The sequence below is a fragment of the Coturnix japonica genome, chromosome 2, assembly GCF_001577835.2.
Source record: "Coturnix japonica isolate 7356 chromosome 2, Coturnix japonica 2.1, whole genome shotgun sequence".
In the NCBI taxonomy this organism is placed as follows: domain Eukaryota; kingdom Metazoa; phylum Chordata; class Aves; order Galliformes; family Phasianidae; genus Coturnix; species Coturnix japonica.
The window spans coordinates 104,947,446-104,965,510 of NC_029517.1; the positions used below are offsets into that span (position 1 = coordinate 104,947,446).

General features: G+C 36.9%; 1 protein-coding gene across 3 annotated transcripts in view; it reads left to right on the forward strand.

Moving 5' to 3' along the window:
- C2H8orf34 (chromosome 2 C8orf34 homolog) overlaps positions 1–18,065 on the forward strand; it is a 143,507-nt gene that overhangs the window by 50,627 nt on the left and 74,815 nt on the right. For all 3 annotated transcript variants that reach the window (XR_004306247.1, XM_015855746.2, XM_015855747.2), the window contains 2 exons: positions 5,018–5,187; positions 6,993–7,159. Coding sequence is in view for 2 of the 3 variants with exons in the window: in XM_015855746.2 (XP_015711232.1) it covers positions 5,018–5,187; positions 6,993–7,159 (337 nt within the window). In the remaining variant the exon portion in view is untranslated. The remainder of the gene's footprint in view (positions 1–5,017; positions 5,188–6,992; positions 7,160–18,065) is intronic.

Genomic DNA, 18,065 nt, shown 5'->3' on the forward strand with positions numbered 1-18,065 from the left:
ACTAAATGTTTTTTAAACCACACACAATCTGGGTTTTGAAGCAGGTGCATGTGTTAGGTCCCATGCTTCACACTAGAGTCTTATAAAAATGACATTACTTAGATGTCACAAGGGGCATAAAATTAAACATCATTATAAATGCTTCTGTAAATGCTTCTATATGCTTTTCCTTACTTCTTCCTCTTCTTCTTCTTCTTTTTTTTTTTTTTTTTTTTTTTTTTTTTTTTTTTTTTTTTTTTTTTTACCATGGCACTTAGGACAGAGACCATAATTCTCCTGTTTATTTTGTGTTTTATATTATGAACCAGGAGAAAATAGACAACATGAATTTATATACATTTTATTTCCTTTTAAGTATGTATTTAAAAAATAATAATTTTATTTTGGCTGCAATAATCTTTTCAGATAATTCCTCAGTTATCACTGTCTGATGTAGTTCTTCTTCTAAGCAGTCCAGTTTACTTGTTAGTTGCTTAGTTATTCAAGCATTTGAATCTGGAAGAACAGTTTGCTCTGAATTGCAAGATCATTTCTGGAAAGGTGTTTCTTTTAAATGGACTCTTGTCAAACTAATCCTATAATTGTCTCTGTTCAGTACTCAGTTTTACGCCAAGAGAGAGGTACAAAAAGCAGACAGACAAGGCAAGTCTTTCAGTAAGAATGGAAGCTTTCAGTTTCACAGCCTACTACAATTTCAGTATTCCATAGCTATAACTGCATTACTGAAATTGATCCAGATTTCTTATGCTATTAATAGGTTACAGGTTGTACATGCGCAACCTCTTGTAGGGCACCTGCTTTAGAAGGGGGTTGGACTCAATGACCTCTTGAGGTCCCTTCCAGTCCTTGCGGTTCTGTGATTCTGTATGGATTCCCTCTGTTTTCATTTCATTTACTTCAGTTTTGCGGAGTTTGATTTTTCATTTCGCCTGATGATTCAGCCCAGTTCTCTGTCTAAGCTGTGGAAGCGATATAAAGCCAGTAACTGATGCTGTAGGTACAGTTTGTAGGGAAAAAAAAAGGGAAGGAATGCCTTGTGAGTCACTGATTTCAAAGCTATCATGCAGCGTTAGTATGATTCAAATTCCTGAACTGACTCAAATTCTTTACTGTTGAACAGAAACTGTGCATGCATTTTCCAAAGCTTTTCATAAATATCAATAATTTTCTGTCAGCATAAAGAAGTTGAGCCAGAATGTTACCCTTTCTGTGAAATTTATGGAATTCCAGTTTGATTTATAAAAAAAAAAAAAAAAAAAAAAAGAAACCTAGACAAAAACATTTAATAAGTTCAGTGTGAGGACACATCCCTGGAATCTGAGAGCTCAGATATGCACAGATGTATATGTAGAACAGCCATGGACTAGCCCTACTGTTGGAGTTCCCATATGGTAGGTGAAGGCTGTAACTGTGGTACTGCTGAATAAGAGCATTCATAGTGATGATTGCCTTCTGTAGAATTTGCAGCTACTAGAAAACACCACTTACCTGAAAGCCACAAATTGAACTGTAGTATGTGTTCCATTGTAGTATGTGTACATTGTAAGGTACATTGAGCTAAAGCATAGCCAGAATGTTACAGTGCAGAAGTGTGTTTCAGATGGGCTTGTACCCCCTGTAGCAGTGTTTCTGAACCAGACCAAGCCCCAGACAGGTACTCACACACTTTGCCTCTTTCCAGTCAAAAAGTGACTGAAATAACATTATAAAGAAATATAAAAGGGTATAAGGAAAGGCTTATTCATCTTCTGGCTTTTGATTCTTTAAACACTTTACATTTGTTTTCCAAGTGATATTTATTTGCTATATCACTACAAAGACCAAAATATTTTCTTTTTAAATAGAAGATAAGGTTTTCACATAATCCCAGTATTCCGTGGATTGGTGCTTTACTTGAGCTTCATGTTGCAGAGTTCTCTCAGATTATATGAGGCCTGCTATATAATTGTGAGATTTGTCTGGAATTTCAAATGATTTTGTTCAGTCAGCTTTAAGAATGGGAAGTCCCCTATGAGTCAGAGATCCAGAATCATACAGCAGTAGACAAAATTTATTAGATAAATCATACTGGACTCTCAAGGTCATTCAAACACCTTTTCTGTGCAGTGTCTAGGGTGTACTTTCTTGTTAGGTGGAGTATTGATGCAATGAACATAGGTTATAATTAATAAAACTGAGGACGTAACTAGATCATCAAAACAAATTTGTGCTCATCCAAAAGTCTTTGTAACTGTAGAAGTTCCCTCAAAATCCATTTGGCAATAAAGAATGCAGAGCTTTTTAAGCTGTGCTTACATGAATGGATAAACAAATGTTGCTGTGCTTCCTTATAGGGTTTACATATTACAACCACATCTCAAGTCAATCTGAGGATGAGATTTAGCTGTCCTTTAGTCTTTCTCTCATTCTCCTGGTTTCTACATAAAGGAGGTATGAGACTGTCAGGTGGGTAGATGCTGATAGATCTAGATAGGTTGGTAGATGATTCTGGACTAGACCATAAAACAATCCTCTAGGTTAATTTATTGTAGATTTAAATACCTACCTGTGCTTCTGTGCACACCTATGCCACTGTCAATCTCTTCATTTATTTATGGAGGACTACAAATTGAAAATCAGTTAAGATTCTAAGGTTTAGAATTTAAAATACATGTATAAAAACTTGACTGAGAACAGAATACTTCAAGTAAATTTATTAAAGATTTTGAAATAATGTGCCAAGTAAATGAGTCGGTGTTCTCAGTAGAGCTGTCTCTGATACTCATTTACTGTTTTCACTGTCACTGCTTATGTAGTTGAAAGAAAGAAAATAAATTAGGTCACTGAAACTGTGGTGCACTAATTAACAAGATTCAAAAATGGAAGCAAGGTAATAAAGTGAGGCAAAGCATGACTATGTAATGTAAATTACACTTCTGTTAAGCAGAGTATGAAAGTACTACTTCAGTCCCTGAGATGTCTAGAGAAGAAATCAGCATAACAGGGGCAGACATGGCATTTGTTTTTTACTTATTCATGGACTAGTGTAGTGCAGTGACTGAAAAAAAGCTTCAGTACTGAAAAAAAGACAAATTTTTAGGTGCTCTTCCTCTTTCAAGTTGGAAACTGGCAGCTTTTAGCGAGACTGACACTGCTGGTTGTTGCAAGTTTAACTGACAGCAACAGCCCTTAAAAAATCATTATTAGAAGTTACATAGGGAGAAGGGGAAGAGAGAAAATGACTGAAGTAACAGAAACTTCAGATGGGGCCAAATAGCTCTTATTTAAATAAACTAATGAGGGCACCATGTATTGTGGGCTGTGGAATAATCTTTTTTCCTAGCTTATAGGTTTTATAATGATAAAGGCACGCGTGGTAGCTAACACCTGTCAAATGACAAGAAACTGTGTTACAAGACTGTGGCACAGCAATAGATAGATGCATAAAACATATATTTTTAACTACATAAAGGAAAATCACCAGTGCTGATATTCCAAAACTTTTGCAGTCGTGGTGTTTTCCTCAGGTTTTTCTCTTCTTTGTTGGCTTCATTTTATTTTTACTGGCCATACCTTGCAGAAAGTAGATACTGTGAAAGGTGAATTTAGTTGTCTGGACATGTGTATCTAGATGAGAGTGGAATAATGCACTCATAGGCACACTGCAGAAAACAAAATAGCAAGGGTGGATGAATCTAATCCAGGGCCTAGTTTGTATTTGGCTCAATCAGATGGAAGCTCTTGGAATTTGGCTGAGCAAAATTACAGCATCTAGCCAAAGTCAATCACATGGGAGCAGTTTACGCATAGTTTTTATTTTTTTTATTTGTTTCAGTGGACTGCTACTTCAGACTGGACTTTTACCATATCCATACCATTTAGAAAGGGACTTTGAAATTGTTTTCAGGAAGGCAGGAAAATGTGGTTGCTTAGCTAAGTAATCACTGTATGGTAGTTTTTCCAGAAGCTCCTTGTTTTGAAATCGTTGTTTTATGGAATGAATATTTGTTCTGACATTGAGATAGTCAACATCCAAAAGGGTTTGTTTCCCTAAATTTTTCTCTTATTAAAGAAATACCATGTCTCTGTTAGTGAGAGAAACTATATTTCAAATGTCTTTGTTTTCCTAGGAAAAAAAAAAAGGAAGCAAATTATATTCCTCCTCCACTGTTTCTGTGTCTACTTCTTGTATCTATCCTTTTTTGTAGTTTGATTACCCTGTAGTGTATGACCCTTTTGCTACAACCTTCCTCATAACACTGATAAAAGAGACTCTCGCTGCTTTACAACAGCTTTTTCCTATAATTTCTAGGTGCATTTTCTTTCCTTAACCTAAATTCCTAATTTAACGATGCAAATAACCAGCACTGTGTTGAATATTCTGGTTGTATTTTTGCTTGTTTCTTGTAATCCTCTTCAGCTATCTTCTCCAGTAAGTGGTTAAAAATATGAGTGCTAGTTTCAGAAATGCATTTTATTAAAATGTTAATACCATTTTTGGAATTGAAGGATACATTATGTAAATCCCAGCAGGGTTATTTTTAAAATGCCAAATTCAGATGTATTTATTAGTTTTGCATTAATTCATAATGCAAATAGGGGAGATGCTGTTAATCTGCAAGTCTTTTGGTGGCGAAGATGTTCATTATGCAAGTGACCTCATCTGTTGCTTAGCCTAACTGACACCGTATGGGTTCCAGGAGCTGCACATTGATTTAACCAAAGAATTCTGCATTTAAAATGATAAATTCCAGCTTTATACAGTTGATATTGAGAAGCATGAAGAGATTTGAGACACCAGGGTGGGGAAATCTCTCTTGGAATTTTATTAATGGAAAATGTCTTTTCCTTAGTCTTTGATTCTTTCTGGGTGCTACTTAGACCTCTGATGTTTTTACATATTATATAATTTTTCTTTACTTTTTTAATGAATAATGTTATTGTCTTATTTTCAGATTTATGTTTGTAGTTGAGAATAAGTAATATGGTGCTTTGTTGTTTTTTTGTTGTTGTTGTTGTTGTTTTTATTTCTCTTCAGGAGACAACAGGTTTTAATACCCCCCTTCTCAGACCTCGTGTGATTGGAGAATGGATTGGTCGTGAAGAGAATGATGCTGATCCCCTGGCTGCTGAGATGCTGCAGCCACCAATTCCAAGAAGTAAAAATGAGCAGTGGGACAGTGAAGACAGCAGCAGTCCTGGTGGAAGGTAGGATTTCATTCTGTCTAAAAAAACTGATAATTTGTTAAAGAGAACTTCCTTTTTAACGCCCCGTTTCTGTGGGTGAAACACAGCGCATTTGAATTCCCGTACAATTGTGTAGAATAATGCATAATAAATGGTAGACACTGCTGTGGAACTAACTTCCTCTAGTGTTTCTATATATAGTGCTTCTACATAGTGTTTCAACTTTACACTCATTAGCAATTCCATAATTTGATTCTCGTGCATAAAGCTAGATGTGTATGTGTGTGCATGTATATGTTAAGAGCTTGTGCACTGCCTCCTTTAATTACCTAAATCCCTACTGTTCTCCATCAACGCCATAACTTTTCTCTTTGGTTATAATCAGTACATTGACTGCAGCAGACACCTTCTTATTGCTCTTTTAAGCATGCAGAAACTCTTTGGTTACCCTTTGAAAAGTTCTGAAGTATTTTTATTACGCGTTTAACATCATGTCATTATTTTTATCACGTGTTCTCTCCACTGGAATTCCTTGTCACAGGGGATTCCTTGTCACAGGGGAACTAATGTATCATTTGCTGTACTCTTAGAGGCTGAATTTATTAACTTTCCATTCATTTTGGAAATGTTTGTTATCAAGAACAAACATTTTGTTAGCAAGGTGTAAATACTACAGTTTCAAAGTGTGAATATTACAGTACAGCCCCAAAGTAGCAGCAACAGCAAAGTAATGGAGTCAGCAGCTGTCATAGCAGCCTGATTGTGCAGGCCCAGGTCTCTATTTTCTTATTCAGCAGTTCAATAAGGACACTGGATAAAAATTTGTTATGTGTTGTAGAGGACAGCAAGGATATTGTATCCCTTTTCTCAGTAGGAACAGAAATAAGCTGTTTTCAAGATGGGAGCAAAGAGATTTAGTTCTGAGCTCTTTACTCTGTTGTTGTTGTAAGGGAATAAGACAAGGTATTAATATGTGATAAAGGACTGTATAGAAGTGCTGATGGTGTCTCTCCTGGTACTGAGCTCCTTCTTCAGAATTTCGGGAACCAAAAAATAGGACTATATTCCATGTCACTGTTAGTATTTATTTATTTTTTAACATGAAAAAATATTGTGGGTATTCTGAGAAGAAGCATGGCCCTTGGGAAACTTCCTTGAAGGATATCGTGTACACAGTGGAGAATTTGGGTGATTTTTATGATGATGTTCTTGTTCCTCAAAGCCTGAAATGAACTAAAGCTCACACAGGCTCCATCCATAACCACAACCTAAACTCAGAACTTGTTCTTCATCCCCAAGGTTCAGTCTGTCTTGCTAGGGTTGATCTTTACAGGGGAAAATAAATACTGATTTTATTGTACATTATACTTCTGCAAAAGAGTCTTCCTGAAACAGTCTATAAAACATAATTTTATATATATATAACTTTTTTTTTTTTTAATCTAGTATTGGAAGGAATCAAAAATTGGTAACTGCAGCAATTCCTGCCTTAGCCCCTTCTGCTAACTTCTCTGCAGTTCCAGGTGTCTTTTACTTAGGTTTTGGACACATCAAGAAACCACAATGAAGACTGTTGTAACTGTGTAGTCCTTAATGCTGTATGATTATTATAAACTTCTCAGTATTGTTGTGTGACCAGTGTCTTAAAAATACTCATTAGTAATCAATATCTTTTTGTGTTCATGTAACTTTATCAAATGACCATAAAGTCAATAGGAACTTCCCACCATCATTCAATCAAAACTTAAGATAGGAATTTGAAAAAACATGTGACATAGTTTGTAGAGTGTGTCAGTAAGAGAAAATTATGCTTTCCTCCCTCACAGCTTAAAAATGGAGCCAAAGACTAAAGGACTAAAACAGCAACAGCAGCAACATAAGAAACTGCTGGCTGCCATGCTTTCTCAAGACTCCTTTGATTCTGCTCACAGCACAGCTCCATCTGTGACTGAAGAAGACATTGACAATGAAGATGATGCAATGGAACTGCTGGGTAACTGGAAAATGATATATATTTTTCAATAAAATCTTTTTTTTTTTTTTCTATATCTAAATTATTGATTAAGATAAGAAGTGTAATACTCCATCAAGCATAGATTAGTTTTAATCTGCTTCCTATTTTTAAAGTCTAAGTATCCAGTAGCTGTGCGAAACTTAGTAATTTTCAGGAGTTGATGTTATGAGAGTCATATGTATATGTGAGGAAACTGCTAACTGCTTCAAAATCCCATGTTTCAGGTGATTAAAGTAATTAATTTGATTTCCTACATAAACAGTCAGCTGGAGTAGATTGCTCTAGACATGTCACAGTTGGGTTTTGAGAGTCTGTGCAAAAGTTGTTGATGTGTCTGAGCAATGTGTTCCAGTGCTTGACCATGCTGATGATTAAAAATAATAATAATAATAAACAATTATTTTGTTCAAATAATTGTGAATTAATACATACCATGTTATTTTTTGTTGTTGTTTGTTCTGTTGTTGCTGTTGGTTTGTTGTCTTTTGTTGATTTTATTAGTAATTTTAAATCTGATGCATGCATTTGCATTTACAAGAAAGAAGACATAATAGGCTGGATCTCTTCTGTGTCTCAGTGGGGCAATTAGTTCCTCTTATAGGAAGCCACACTGTTTGTGGCTGAGGACTTGCTATCTTCATAGAATCAATTGTTATTCCAGAGTTAATCCACAGGTTCCAGTGAAAGCTGTAACTAATCTGTAGCTGTGTTATCTCTTTATTTTCTCACGAAATTTAGTAATCTTTCCAATTTTGTCTGTGTGTCAAAAAATGAGTATCTTGCGTTGCTATAAACCACAGCACTTCTCTAAAGTAGAATTAAGTAGGATTCTGTGGCATTTGAATGGTACTGTGGGAGAAGGTGAATGAAGTTATTAGCTTCATGATGTATGACCCACATAGACTCTTTTATTAACATCTGCAGATACAGTAAAATGAATGCTACTCAGTGTAAGTTTGCTTCTCCTATGTGTAGATCTTTTCCTGTAGACTCATGAATCCCTAAAAGTATCTGGGCTAAAAAGTCAATATGAACAAAATTATCCTTTTGCATGTTTTGACATTTTTGCAGAATATAATCTGAGGGTTTTGTTTTGTTTTTTTTTATTTTGTTTTGTTTGTGTTTGTCTGTTTATGATAAATGAGGACTTGATTCAAAGAGTCTGACCCGCTATTCTGGTTTTATGCCGTGTAAAACCTAGAACATTTTTCTACCCCACATTTCATTAAAACCAGCCAAGTTCATACAAAATCAGCTTTAAATTGAAAGGTCACAAAGAGGACCTTTGGTTTGATCAGCACATTATATAAGCACTTTTGAGATTCTGGAGGAAAATCATAGTGTTTCTTAATAAGTAACTATGGTTACAGTGATTATAATGTAGCCACGTTATAGTATCCAACACCTATAGGATGATCAATATAAATCTGCTTATTTTGAAAGTCACATTCTTCTGAAAGACTGATTTTTATTTTTAATCTCATTTTCCCTTTTGCTGGCAGTATATGTGTTACATAAAATATAATTATTCAGTTACACCCTGCAGAACTGCTCAAAACTTGATATTGTAACAAATTGTGGCACAGGAAGGGCATTTATTTTCTATTGAAGGTAAAATAAAGAACTTAAGTATCTATCAGCAAAGATAGTTATCTTTCATTGCTGCATTTTCCAGATCAGTAACTGCATGATATTGCAATTGAATTTTCTTATGTACTGCATTAATCTATTAACTGCTTTCATGCTTTTTACACATGCAGTCTAGGTACTTCCAAATAATGGCTTTCTGCCATAACTAAATTGCAGTGAATTGTTGCATATAGATGCATCACTTGTTCCATTTAGTATTCATTATTCATTGCTTATATGGCCCTTTAAAAAAAAAAAAAGAAAAGTTTCAAAGCCTCATGCTTATAAGTCTGAATTATGCGAAAACAAATTCCACTATTGATAACAGATGATTTTAATCCATACTCTACTTACAGTACAGGTTTTTGCAGAGCAAGATCTTCGATCTGTATCCAAGAGAATCTTTATCAGAATTTGGTTGATCTAGTTAGGTATTAAAAGTATGAAACTGACTTTTTGGGGTATTTTCTTCTAAAAAAGCTCCTAGGAGTCATATCAGAATTGTCAGGGAAGGTTTAGCTAAAATGGCATAGAATCATAGAATCAAAATCCTTAGAGCTGGAAGGAACCTTTAAAGGTCATCTATTCAACTCCCCTGCAATGAGCAGGGACACCACAGTCAGATTAGATTGCCCAGGCCCTGATCCAGCTTTGCACTGAAAGTCTCCAGGGATGGGGCATCAACCACATCACTGGGCAACGTGATCCAGTGCCTCAACATCCTCGCTGTAAAAGATTTTTTCTTTATATCAAGTCTAAATCTACTTGATTTAAGCTTGAAGCCATTTCCACTCGTTTTATCACTTCAGACCCTGCTATAGAGTCTCTCATTTTCTTTCCTGTAGCTCCTTTTTAGATGCTGAAAGGCCACTATCAGGTCACCTTAGAGCCTTCTCTTCTCCAGGTTGAACAGCCTCAGTGCTCTCAGCCTGTCCTTGAAAGGGTGGTATTCCATTCATTGGGTCATTTTTGTGACCCTTCTCTGGATACACTCCAACAGGTCTGTGTCCCTCCTGTGCTGATGACTCCACATCTGGATGCAGTACTCCAGGTGTGGCCTCACCAGTGCAGAGTAGAGGGGCAGGATCACTTCCCTCAACCTGCTGTCACATTTTGATGCAGCCGAGGATATGGTTGGTTTTCTGTGCTATTCCTTATAGTGTCCTCTTTGCCTGTCTTAACCCTCCAGAGCATGAGCTCCACCACTGCTTGGTCACTACAACCTAGGAAGTCTCCAGTCTTCATCTCACCAATCAGTTCATTTGCATCTGTGATCAATAGGTCCAGTATTGCAAGCCCCCCTATTGAGGCTTTCTATTACTTGATTCAGGAACATTCCAACAGAAGAATCAGACAAGCTATTACACTTAGGAGGAAGGATACATTTCAGAGAAAATATACTTGCAAAGATGAAAAAGAATATTATGGGGCTACATTCTTATTTTGGGCTATGTATAATGTAGGGCACACAGGAGGGCTGTTAACAATGGTAGTTTTGTTAGTTTTGTGAGTTTAGTTCTGTTATACAAGTAGCTGAAAAGCTTTACTAGCAGATGATAGCCTTACAGTGGAAAGTATCTTCATGACTAAGCAGAAGCTGTAAAACCACATGTATTTGTAAACATGTGAAAGGTAAAGCAGTTAAGATCTGTAACTGAAAACATTCCAGAACTCATTTTGTAGATATATGTCCATGACAAGTGTGGTGTTTTGTAATGTAATAGGGACTTGAAGTAGATCTTGGTGGAAGTCTGCAATCCTTTTGGAATTCTCTGCCATTCTGACATACGCTTGCTTTTACATTTAGCTCAAGTCCACTGAGAATTCACGTTATTCGTATAGACGGTATAATAACAGTATTAGATAATGGAGAATCTAATCTTGAGTGAATATTGAATCATGGTGAATATCGAAGTCTAGTAGAGGGGGAAAGAAAGTAGCAAATAACAGAGTCAAGTTTTGAATGGGAATTTCCTTTTTTAAAATGGGCAATTATGAGTACTTTAAATGTTCATCTTCAGGCTACAGAGATCATCTTGCTAGTAAGTGTCATTCAATTCCTAGCTCTTTTGCTTTTAATTGAATGTGTGAATTGTTACAGTGTGCTTCAAACAGTTAACAAAGTAAGTTATTGCTTTTTTTTTTTTTTTTTTTTTTTCCAAATACAGTATGCAAATAATGGTAATCAGTTGCATTAGCTATTTTTACAAAACAGTTAGAAATAACCTCAAAAAGTGTTTTTGACTGCTTATGGCATTTCACTAAACTAGTAACGTTATTACAGATACTGTCAATAGTATTTTTATAAGATTCCTCGATCTGCAGGGCTATTGTCTAGAGAGAAGTCACAAACGTGAAAACTTCTCATTTTAAAACAATGTTTTCATTTATTACACCTGTCACAGAGTACCTATGTGAAAGTTTAACAAATACCATAGGTTATATTTTCCTTTTTCTGGCATGATATGCGGTCACATATATAAAAGAAACCTGCAGGTCTATTTAATGTCGTTCATAGAGTTCTTCATTTTTAGGACAAATTAAAAAGAAAGCAGAATCAGTGAGAATCTTTTATTTGATCCAGTTATTCAAAGAACAGGGATTTGAGATTTAATGCCTTAAAATGACGGAACCTTGCTCTTCAGTTTTACAATCAGCAACATATACTAGTTGTAATTAGTATTGAAATTCATGTTCAGTGTGTACACTGACTTTTTATACTGTCAGTAATTTCTAGTAACATTTATAAATTCTGAAGTTTAGTTAAGAGAATGTTTGTAAGGTTAGAATAAATTTTGAAGTGCATTAGTCATTTATTGCAACACTTGTGTTGTTATTTCTAGCTTGATAAGTGTAACATGGGTTACTGTTGAAGCTTATTGAGCTTCACATTGCTAAAGGGAAAAAGGAGAGAAAATCAATTGTTAGAGATAATAGACTCAACTTGAAATGAGTAATTTATGAGCCAATAAAAAGCTTCAAAAGACTGATTAATTTTCAAGAGATATATGTGTACTGAATATGATGGTGTGCTAGGGCCTGAAATTTCATTTATTTGTGGTTTGCTTAGGGAACCAGGCTTATTTTAAACCTACACTAAGAAAATAGACCAAGGAAACTGCACAATCCTGGTCTTGATTGCATAGATCAGAGACCTAAATGTCTGTAGTAAAATAATTTTCTTATTCCCATGCTTGGGATTTCTCTTCAGTAAAGCCAGAGAAGCACAGCAGAATGTTATACATTGAGTCTTATTACAATGTGATACTGATCCCAGTGCCATAGGATCAGTCAGATGCTCTTCTACACTTATAAATACTCTGTTGTTTCATAGCTGTGGAGATATAGAGATCCCTTTAAAGCAGGTATAAGAAGAACCTCCCTTCCACTCCAGCGCCACTTATAAGAGGGAAAAGGTGGTGATTCTCTTAGCCAGCTTCCTCTATTCCTCAGTCTTATCTCTCTGGTCACGCCAGGAACATCTGGCGTCACGGAAATATTAAAGAGCTGTGCTCTAGTCAGGTGGAATCTTTTAGATAACATTTGTAAGCTATAAAGTTGCTATGAAGTTCCTTTGCATGAGTATGGCATAGTTTTCTGTGCAATGCACTGAAACAGAAGTTTGTGGAGTTTGCAAGGAATAGTAATAGTAATAGTAATAGTAATAGTAATAGTAATAGTAATAGTAATAGTAATAGTAATAGTAATAGTAATAGTCTCATGCGGGTTGGAAGGGACCTTAGAGATCATCGAGTCAAACTCCTGGAATTCGAGCCTCTGTGCTGCAGAGCGTCACTTCTACCACTTGCACCACAGGGGGGATTCGAATCCCGGGCCCCGGTGTTGCAAGGTGGCATTCCTACCACTTGCGCCACTGGGGCACACATATATAATTGTACAAGACCAGGTAAATTCATGAAAGATCACAGAATGACAGAATAGCTGAGGTCAGAAGAGACCTTAGGAAGCCATCTTGTTGAACCTCTGCTCAAGCAGAGTGCCCAGACACATGTTCAGGTGGCTTTTGAAGATCTCTAAGGTGGGAGACCCCACAACCACTGTCTCTTTTCTGGCACTGAAAAGGGTCTGGCTCTGTCTTCTTTGCACTCTCAAATATTCGTACACATTGATGAGATCTTCCTGGGCTTTTTCCATGCTGAATAGTCTTAGCTCTCTCAGGCTTCCCTCTCAAGATAGATGCTTTGGTCCCTTCTGCATTTTCTTGATGCTCCACTGGACTCTCTCTATTATGTCCATGTCTTGCACTGTGAGGAGCAGAAGTGAATACAGTACTCCAGGTGTATCCTCATCAATGATGAGTATAGGGAAGGGATAACCTCTCTTGACTTGTGGGTGATACTTTGCCTAATGCAGCCAAGAATACCATCATGCTTTGTAGCAGCAAGAGCACCCTGCTGACTCATGTAGAGCTCTTCCACCAGGATCTACGGGTCCTTTTCTGCAGAGCTGCTTTTCAGCCAGGTGGTCCCCACCTGTGCTCGATCCTCCCCTATTGAAGGTCTTTTGAAGAGGTATAATCTGAACCTATATAGCTGAGGGCTGGATCCTGTAGAATTCTGATCCTTTCTTGGGATTTTTGTGGCTGAATTCTTGTCTTCTTATAACTATCACAACTACCTCGTACTTTTCTATCATATCCTGTCAGGTTTGTGTTTGTATACACTTTATGACATATGCCCACTTGATACTCTGTCTTTAACATCTGGAGGAGAAAGCTCTCTATAGACATTTTTCAGACTGTCCAGCAAGTGTAATTGCATTCTTTGCAGAATGACTTACTTCAATTTCCTTTTCACATGTGAAATTATTTATATAATATTGTCATCTGGAAATGGCATGAACTGGACATGTAAAAACTCCACAAAAAGCTGAATCCACAAAAAGCTGAAATTGACTACTTCTGAGATCAGTTTTTTTTCACTTGCTTTTCAGGTTTGTGCTGAACTTGTGCCCGCTAGACTTGCAAATGTGGTTGATGTTTATGCTATTTGGAATTGATTTTATATGAAGTTATTCGTGACTTTGAGAAGAGAGACTCTTGAAAATAAATGGTGCAAATTAGTATGAAAACTATGTTATTTATTCTTTATGTCAAGCATATTTCTGTGATGCTAATTAATTGGGACTACTTAATTAAGGTTTACACACAGCTGGACCTATGAGAGAAATGTCACTGATTTGTGGAAACAGAATTTGGCACTAATTTGGACTTAGAAATAAGTGAAGAAAACTTGTTCCTATAGTGGCTCTGTGACCAAATATTTTGGGTTAATCATCTGAAGCAGCTGACTACAGTATTTGATTCACTAATTTCAGTTTAAGTGGACCTCTTAAAAATAATGGCATTTTCTTGTTGCATTCTTTTAATTCATTTTCCTTCAAACCTTTTTTATTAGCCTGCTCCACTGCGGAAATTTTTTAAATGAATCATTTATTTTCATTCCAAAATTGAGAAATAAAAAAGGACAAGTCATCTCTGCCTGGTTTCTGATGCAAGTTAAGTCTTTCTTCTTTGAGATGAGGCAACATTGCTTTTTGGGATCTTTGTTCTGACTATAAGTGCCTAATTTTTCAGCAGTACTCAAGCTGCATGTATGTGTGTACCTTCAGGGCTTGAGGATTACTTGAATGTTTCATCTGGAAATAAAATTCTAGAAATTTTGAGAAGATAAATGAGAAATACCCTCTCAAGGAAGATCAACTTATATATATATAAAAAAGATAGGTATATTTATTGCAAGAAAAACTGCCAGGTATTAGACTCTCAACTCTCAGTGATATTTATATCTGACTAATATGCTGTAGATAACACAAAGTAAGAATCGGAACAGAGTAAACTATAAGTGACGTGCTTCTAAATGTTTTGTGTCATGTCTTTTTAAGCTGGAATCTGCTGGAACAAGGTTTTGGAAATATCTGTAGAAAAACTGATTCAATTTTCACATCCACTGCACACCACCACAAAACATTTTCCAGAGATTCATCTGTTTTTCTGATGCTTTCGTTCCTTCGTGAAACCTTCCAATTGCTGAAACTGTATTTTAATGTTAGTTGTAGAAAATAGATTTTGATTTACATTTCATAATGCGTATAGAAGTTATACATTCTGGTACAGCTAGTGGAAAGTGTGTGAGATTTCTGAAGTAAAATATTGAATCTGAAACACTGCAAAACTAATGAGAAAGTAATGTAAATTCAGGATCTTACCTGATTATGTAACTATTCTGATAAAAAAAAAAGTTATCCCAATAGTTCATGCTTGATTTGGTTAGGTTTTCTATTTTATCTGATTTTTAAGGTTGTGTGTGTCACTCCCTGGGTTAGCCATGCTGTCTCAGTTGGTGCTCAGCCATTGGTTCAGGCTGTGACCTCACAATTCTGCTGCATCACAGAATCACAGAACTGTAGCGGTTAGAAGGGACCACTAGAGATCATCGAGTCCAACTCCCCTGCCAAAGCAGGTTCCCTACACCACATCGCAAAGGTAGGCATCCAGTCAGGTATTGAATATCTCCAGAGAAGGAGACTCCACCACCTCCCTGGGCAGCCTGTTCCAGTGTTCTGTCACCCTCACCGTAAAGAAGTTCTTGCACACATTTGTGCGGAACTTCCTATGCTGAAGTTTCAGCCCACTACCCCTAGTCCTGTCCCCACGCACTACTGAAAAGAGACCAGCCTCACCACTATGGCCCCCACACCTCAGGTATTTATGAACCTGGATCAAGTCCCCTCTCAGCCTTCTTTTCTCAAGGCTAAGCAGACCCAGTTCCCTAAGTCTCTCCTCATAGGGGAGATGTTCCAGGCCCTTCACCATCTTTGTGGCCCTCCACTGGATTCTTTCCAAGAGATCCCTGTCTTTTTTGTACTGGGGAGCCCAGAACTGGACACAGTATTCCAGATGAGGCCTCACCAGGGCAGAGTAGAGGGGGAGGATCACCTCCTTCGACCTGTTGGACACGCTCTTTTTCATACACCCCAGTATGCCATTGGCCTTTTTGGCTACAAGGGCACACTGCTGGCTCATGGTCAATCTGTCATCCACCAGGACGCCCAGGTCCCTCTCAGCAGAGCTCCTCTCCATCAGGTCTTCCCCCAGCCTGTACTGGTGCATGCAATTATTTCTACCCAGGTGCAAGACTCTGCACTTGCTTTTGTTAAACCTCATCTGGTTTCTTACTGCTCAGTATATCTTCTGATTTTCACCTTACCAATATTCACAAAATTGTGACCTGATCTCAAAAGCTTTTGTGTTAGTACCCACAAAACTGGGTTCCCCAGTTCAAAAAAAGGACAGGGATCTCATAGGTAAAGCCCAGAAGAGGGCCACAAAGATGACAAAGGGCCTGGACCGTCTCCGGTATGAGGATCTGGATCTGTTCAGCCTGGGAAAAAGAAGACTGAGAGAGGATCTGATAACTGTTTATGAGTATCTAAAGGGAGATGAGAAGCAAATGGATGAGACTAGGCTCTTCTCAGTGGTGTGTTGTGATAGGACAAGTAGCAATGGCCTAAAACGTCTAATTCTTGCTGAATCTGTAGTCACTTTTTCATACTTTACTTTCTTCACACCTTTCTCTTTCCTGGTCTTGGTAGATCAGCTAAATTTGTTTCTGCTTCTGGTGGAGTAGTTAATGGAGTTGAAACCAAGCCTTATAGCGCTAGAATGCAGCCTTGGGCTATGATTTTATGCATGCCAACACAATCTTGAGAAGTTAGATATCAAATAACATCCCTGTTCTCTCACTCTCCTTCACACAACTGTTAGGTGTGAAATGTAGTATTTACTCACTAAATACTAGGTTCAATTTTGGGAACTTCATAAAGGATAGTCTTATGTAGTTTGCCTTGAAATAATGAGTATTTGTCTTAATTGTTTGAAGTTAGATAATGCCTTTCCTATATTTACTTTTTATGTAGTACTGTTAAGACATTTGTTTGCCTTCCAAACACTCCTGAGTTCATCCTTTGTTATTGCTACTCTGTCAATAGGATGGCAGAATGATGCATGATTACATTAATTCTTTTCCTTGGGGGCTGATTCTATCTCTCTTCCTTAAGAAAAGAGTCTGTAAATGTTCTCTGTGCAGGAAAGGGAGTTCTTGCTCATTCCAGCAGTCTATATTTTCATTCCACGATTTCTCATCTCATACCCCAACTACTTTTAATTACAAGATGATCTGAATGTTGTAATGGACGTTGCACCATTATTGTCTCAGTGTTGTCCTTCTTGTCACTCTTCTTGTCTCTCTTCTTATCTCTTTTCTGTCCCTCACCTGTCCCTCTTTCTTTCCTCTCTTTCCTCCTTCTTTCCTTCTTCTTTCCTTCTTCTTTCCTCCCTCTTTCCTCTTCTTTTCCTCTTCTTTTCCTCCTCCTTCCCTCCTCCTTTCCTACTTCTTTCCTCCTTCTTTCCTCCTTCTTTCCTCCTTCTTTCCTCCTTCTTTCCTCCTTCTACTTTCTGCAACTCAAATTAACTTAGCATGTATTTTCAGGGTATTTCTTTGTCCTCTAGCTTAATAATTCAGGACATGTTATTGCATTTCCCAAGTTTTACAGGTAGGAAATAGTTTGACTTAGTAATATAACTACCATAGAAAAGTGAAAAATACTGAAAAACAATGCTTAATAAATGACAGGGAAAAAACAGAAATGAAATAAATCCAACCAACAAACAAAAAAACCCACCAACCGCTCCCCCCAACCCACCAAATAACTTTTCAGTCAGAGCCATCTAATTCAGCAATTGATATAATTACATTAACAACTGTCTCTACGGTTTATTGACACAGAAGTCATAGAGGGAACATTTAAAACGTATAGAGAAACTGACAATTTTCTGTAGAGTGGAAGATGAGTAGACAATGCTGAATGTCAGTGAATTGATTTGTACATCAGATTTGAAATTCACATGTCACACTGGACACTATGCATGTTACTAACCACAGAAGAATAGTCTCTTGGGTGTTATTATGGTTTATATAAATTTGCAGTATGAATTTGTGAGTATGGGAAAGTTACTGAGAATAGCAAAGATAATGTTTTGAGTGTAAGTAGCTAAGTCTTTAGATCTTTGCTCAAACTGGAAAGTGCATTTCTCTGCCATTTCTTATTATGAGTCCCAGAGAGAATGAAATTGAAGCTAACAGGTACTGTAGCAGCACAAGGGAATAATATTAGATTGTTAGTAAATGATTTTTTTTTTAATTTTTTATTTTTCATAAAAGTATGGATATTTCAG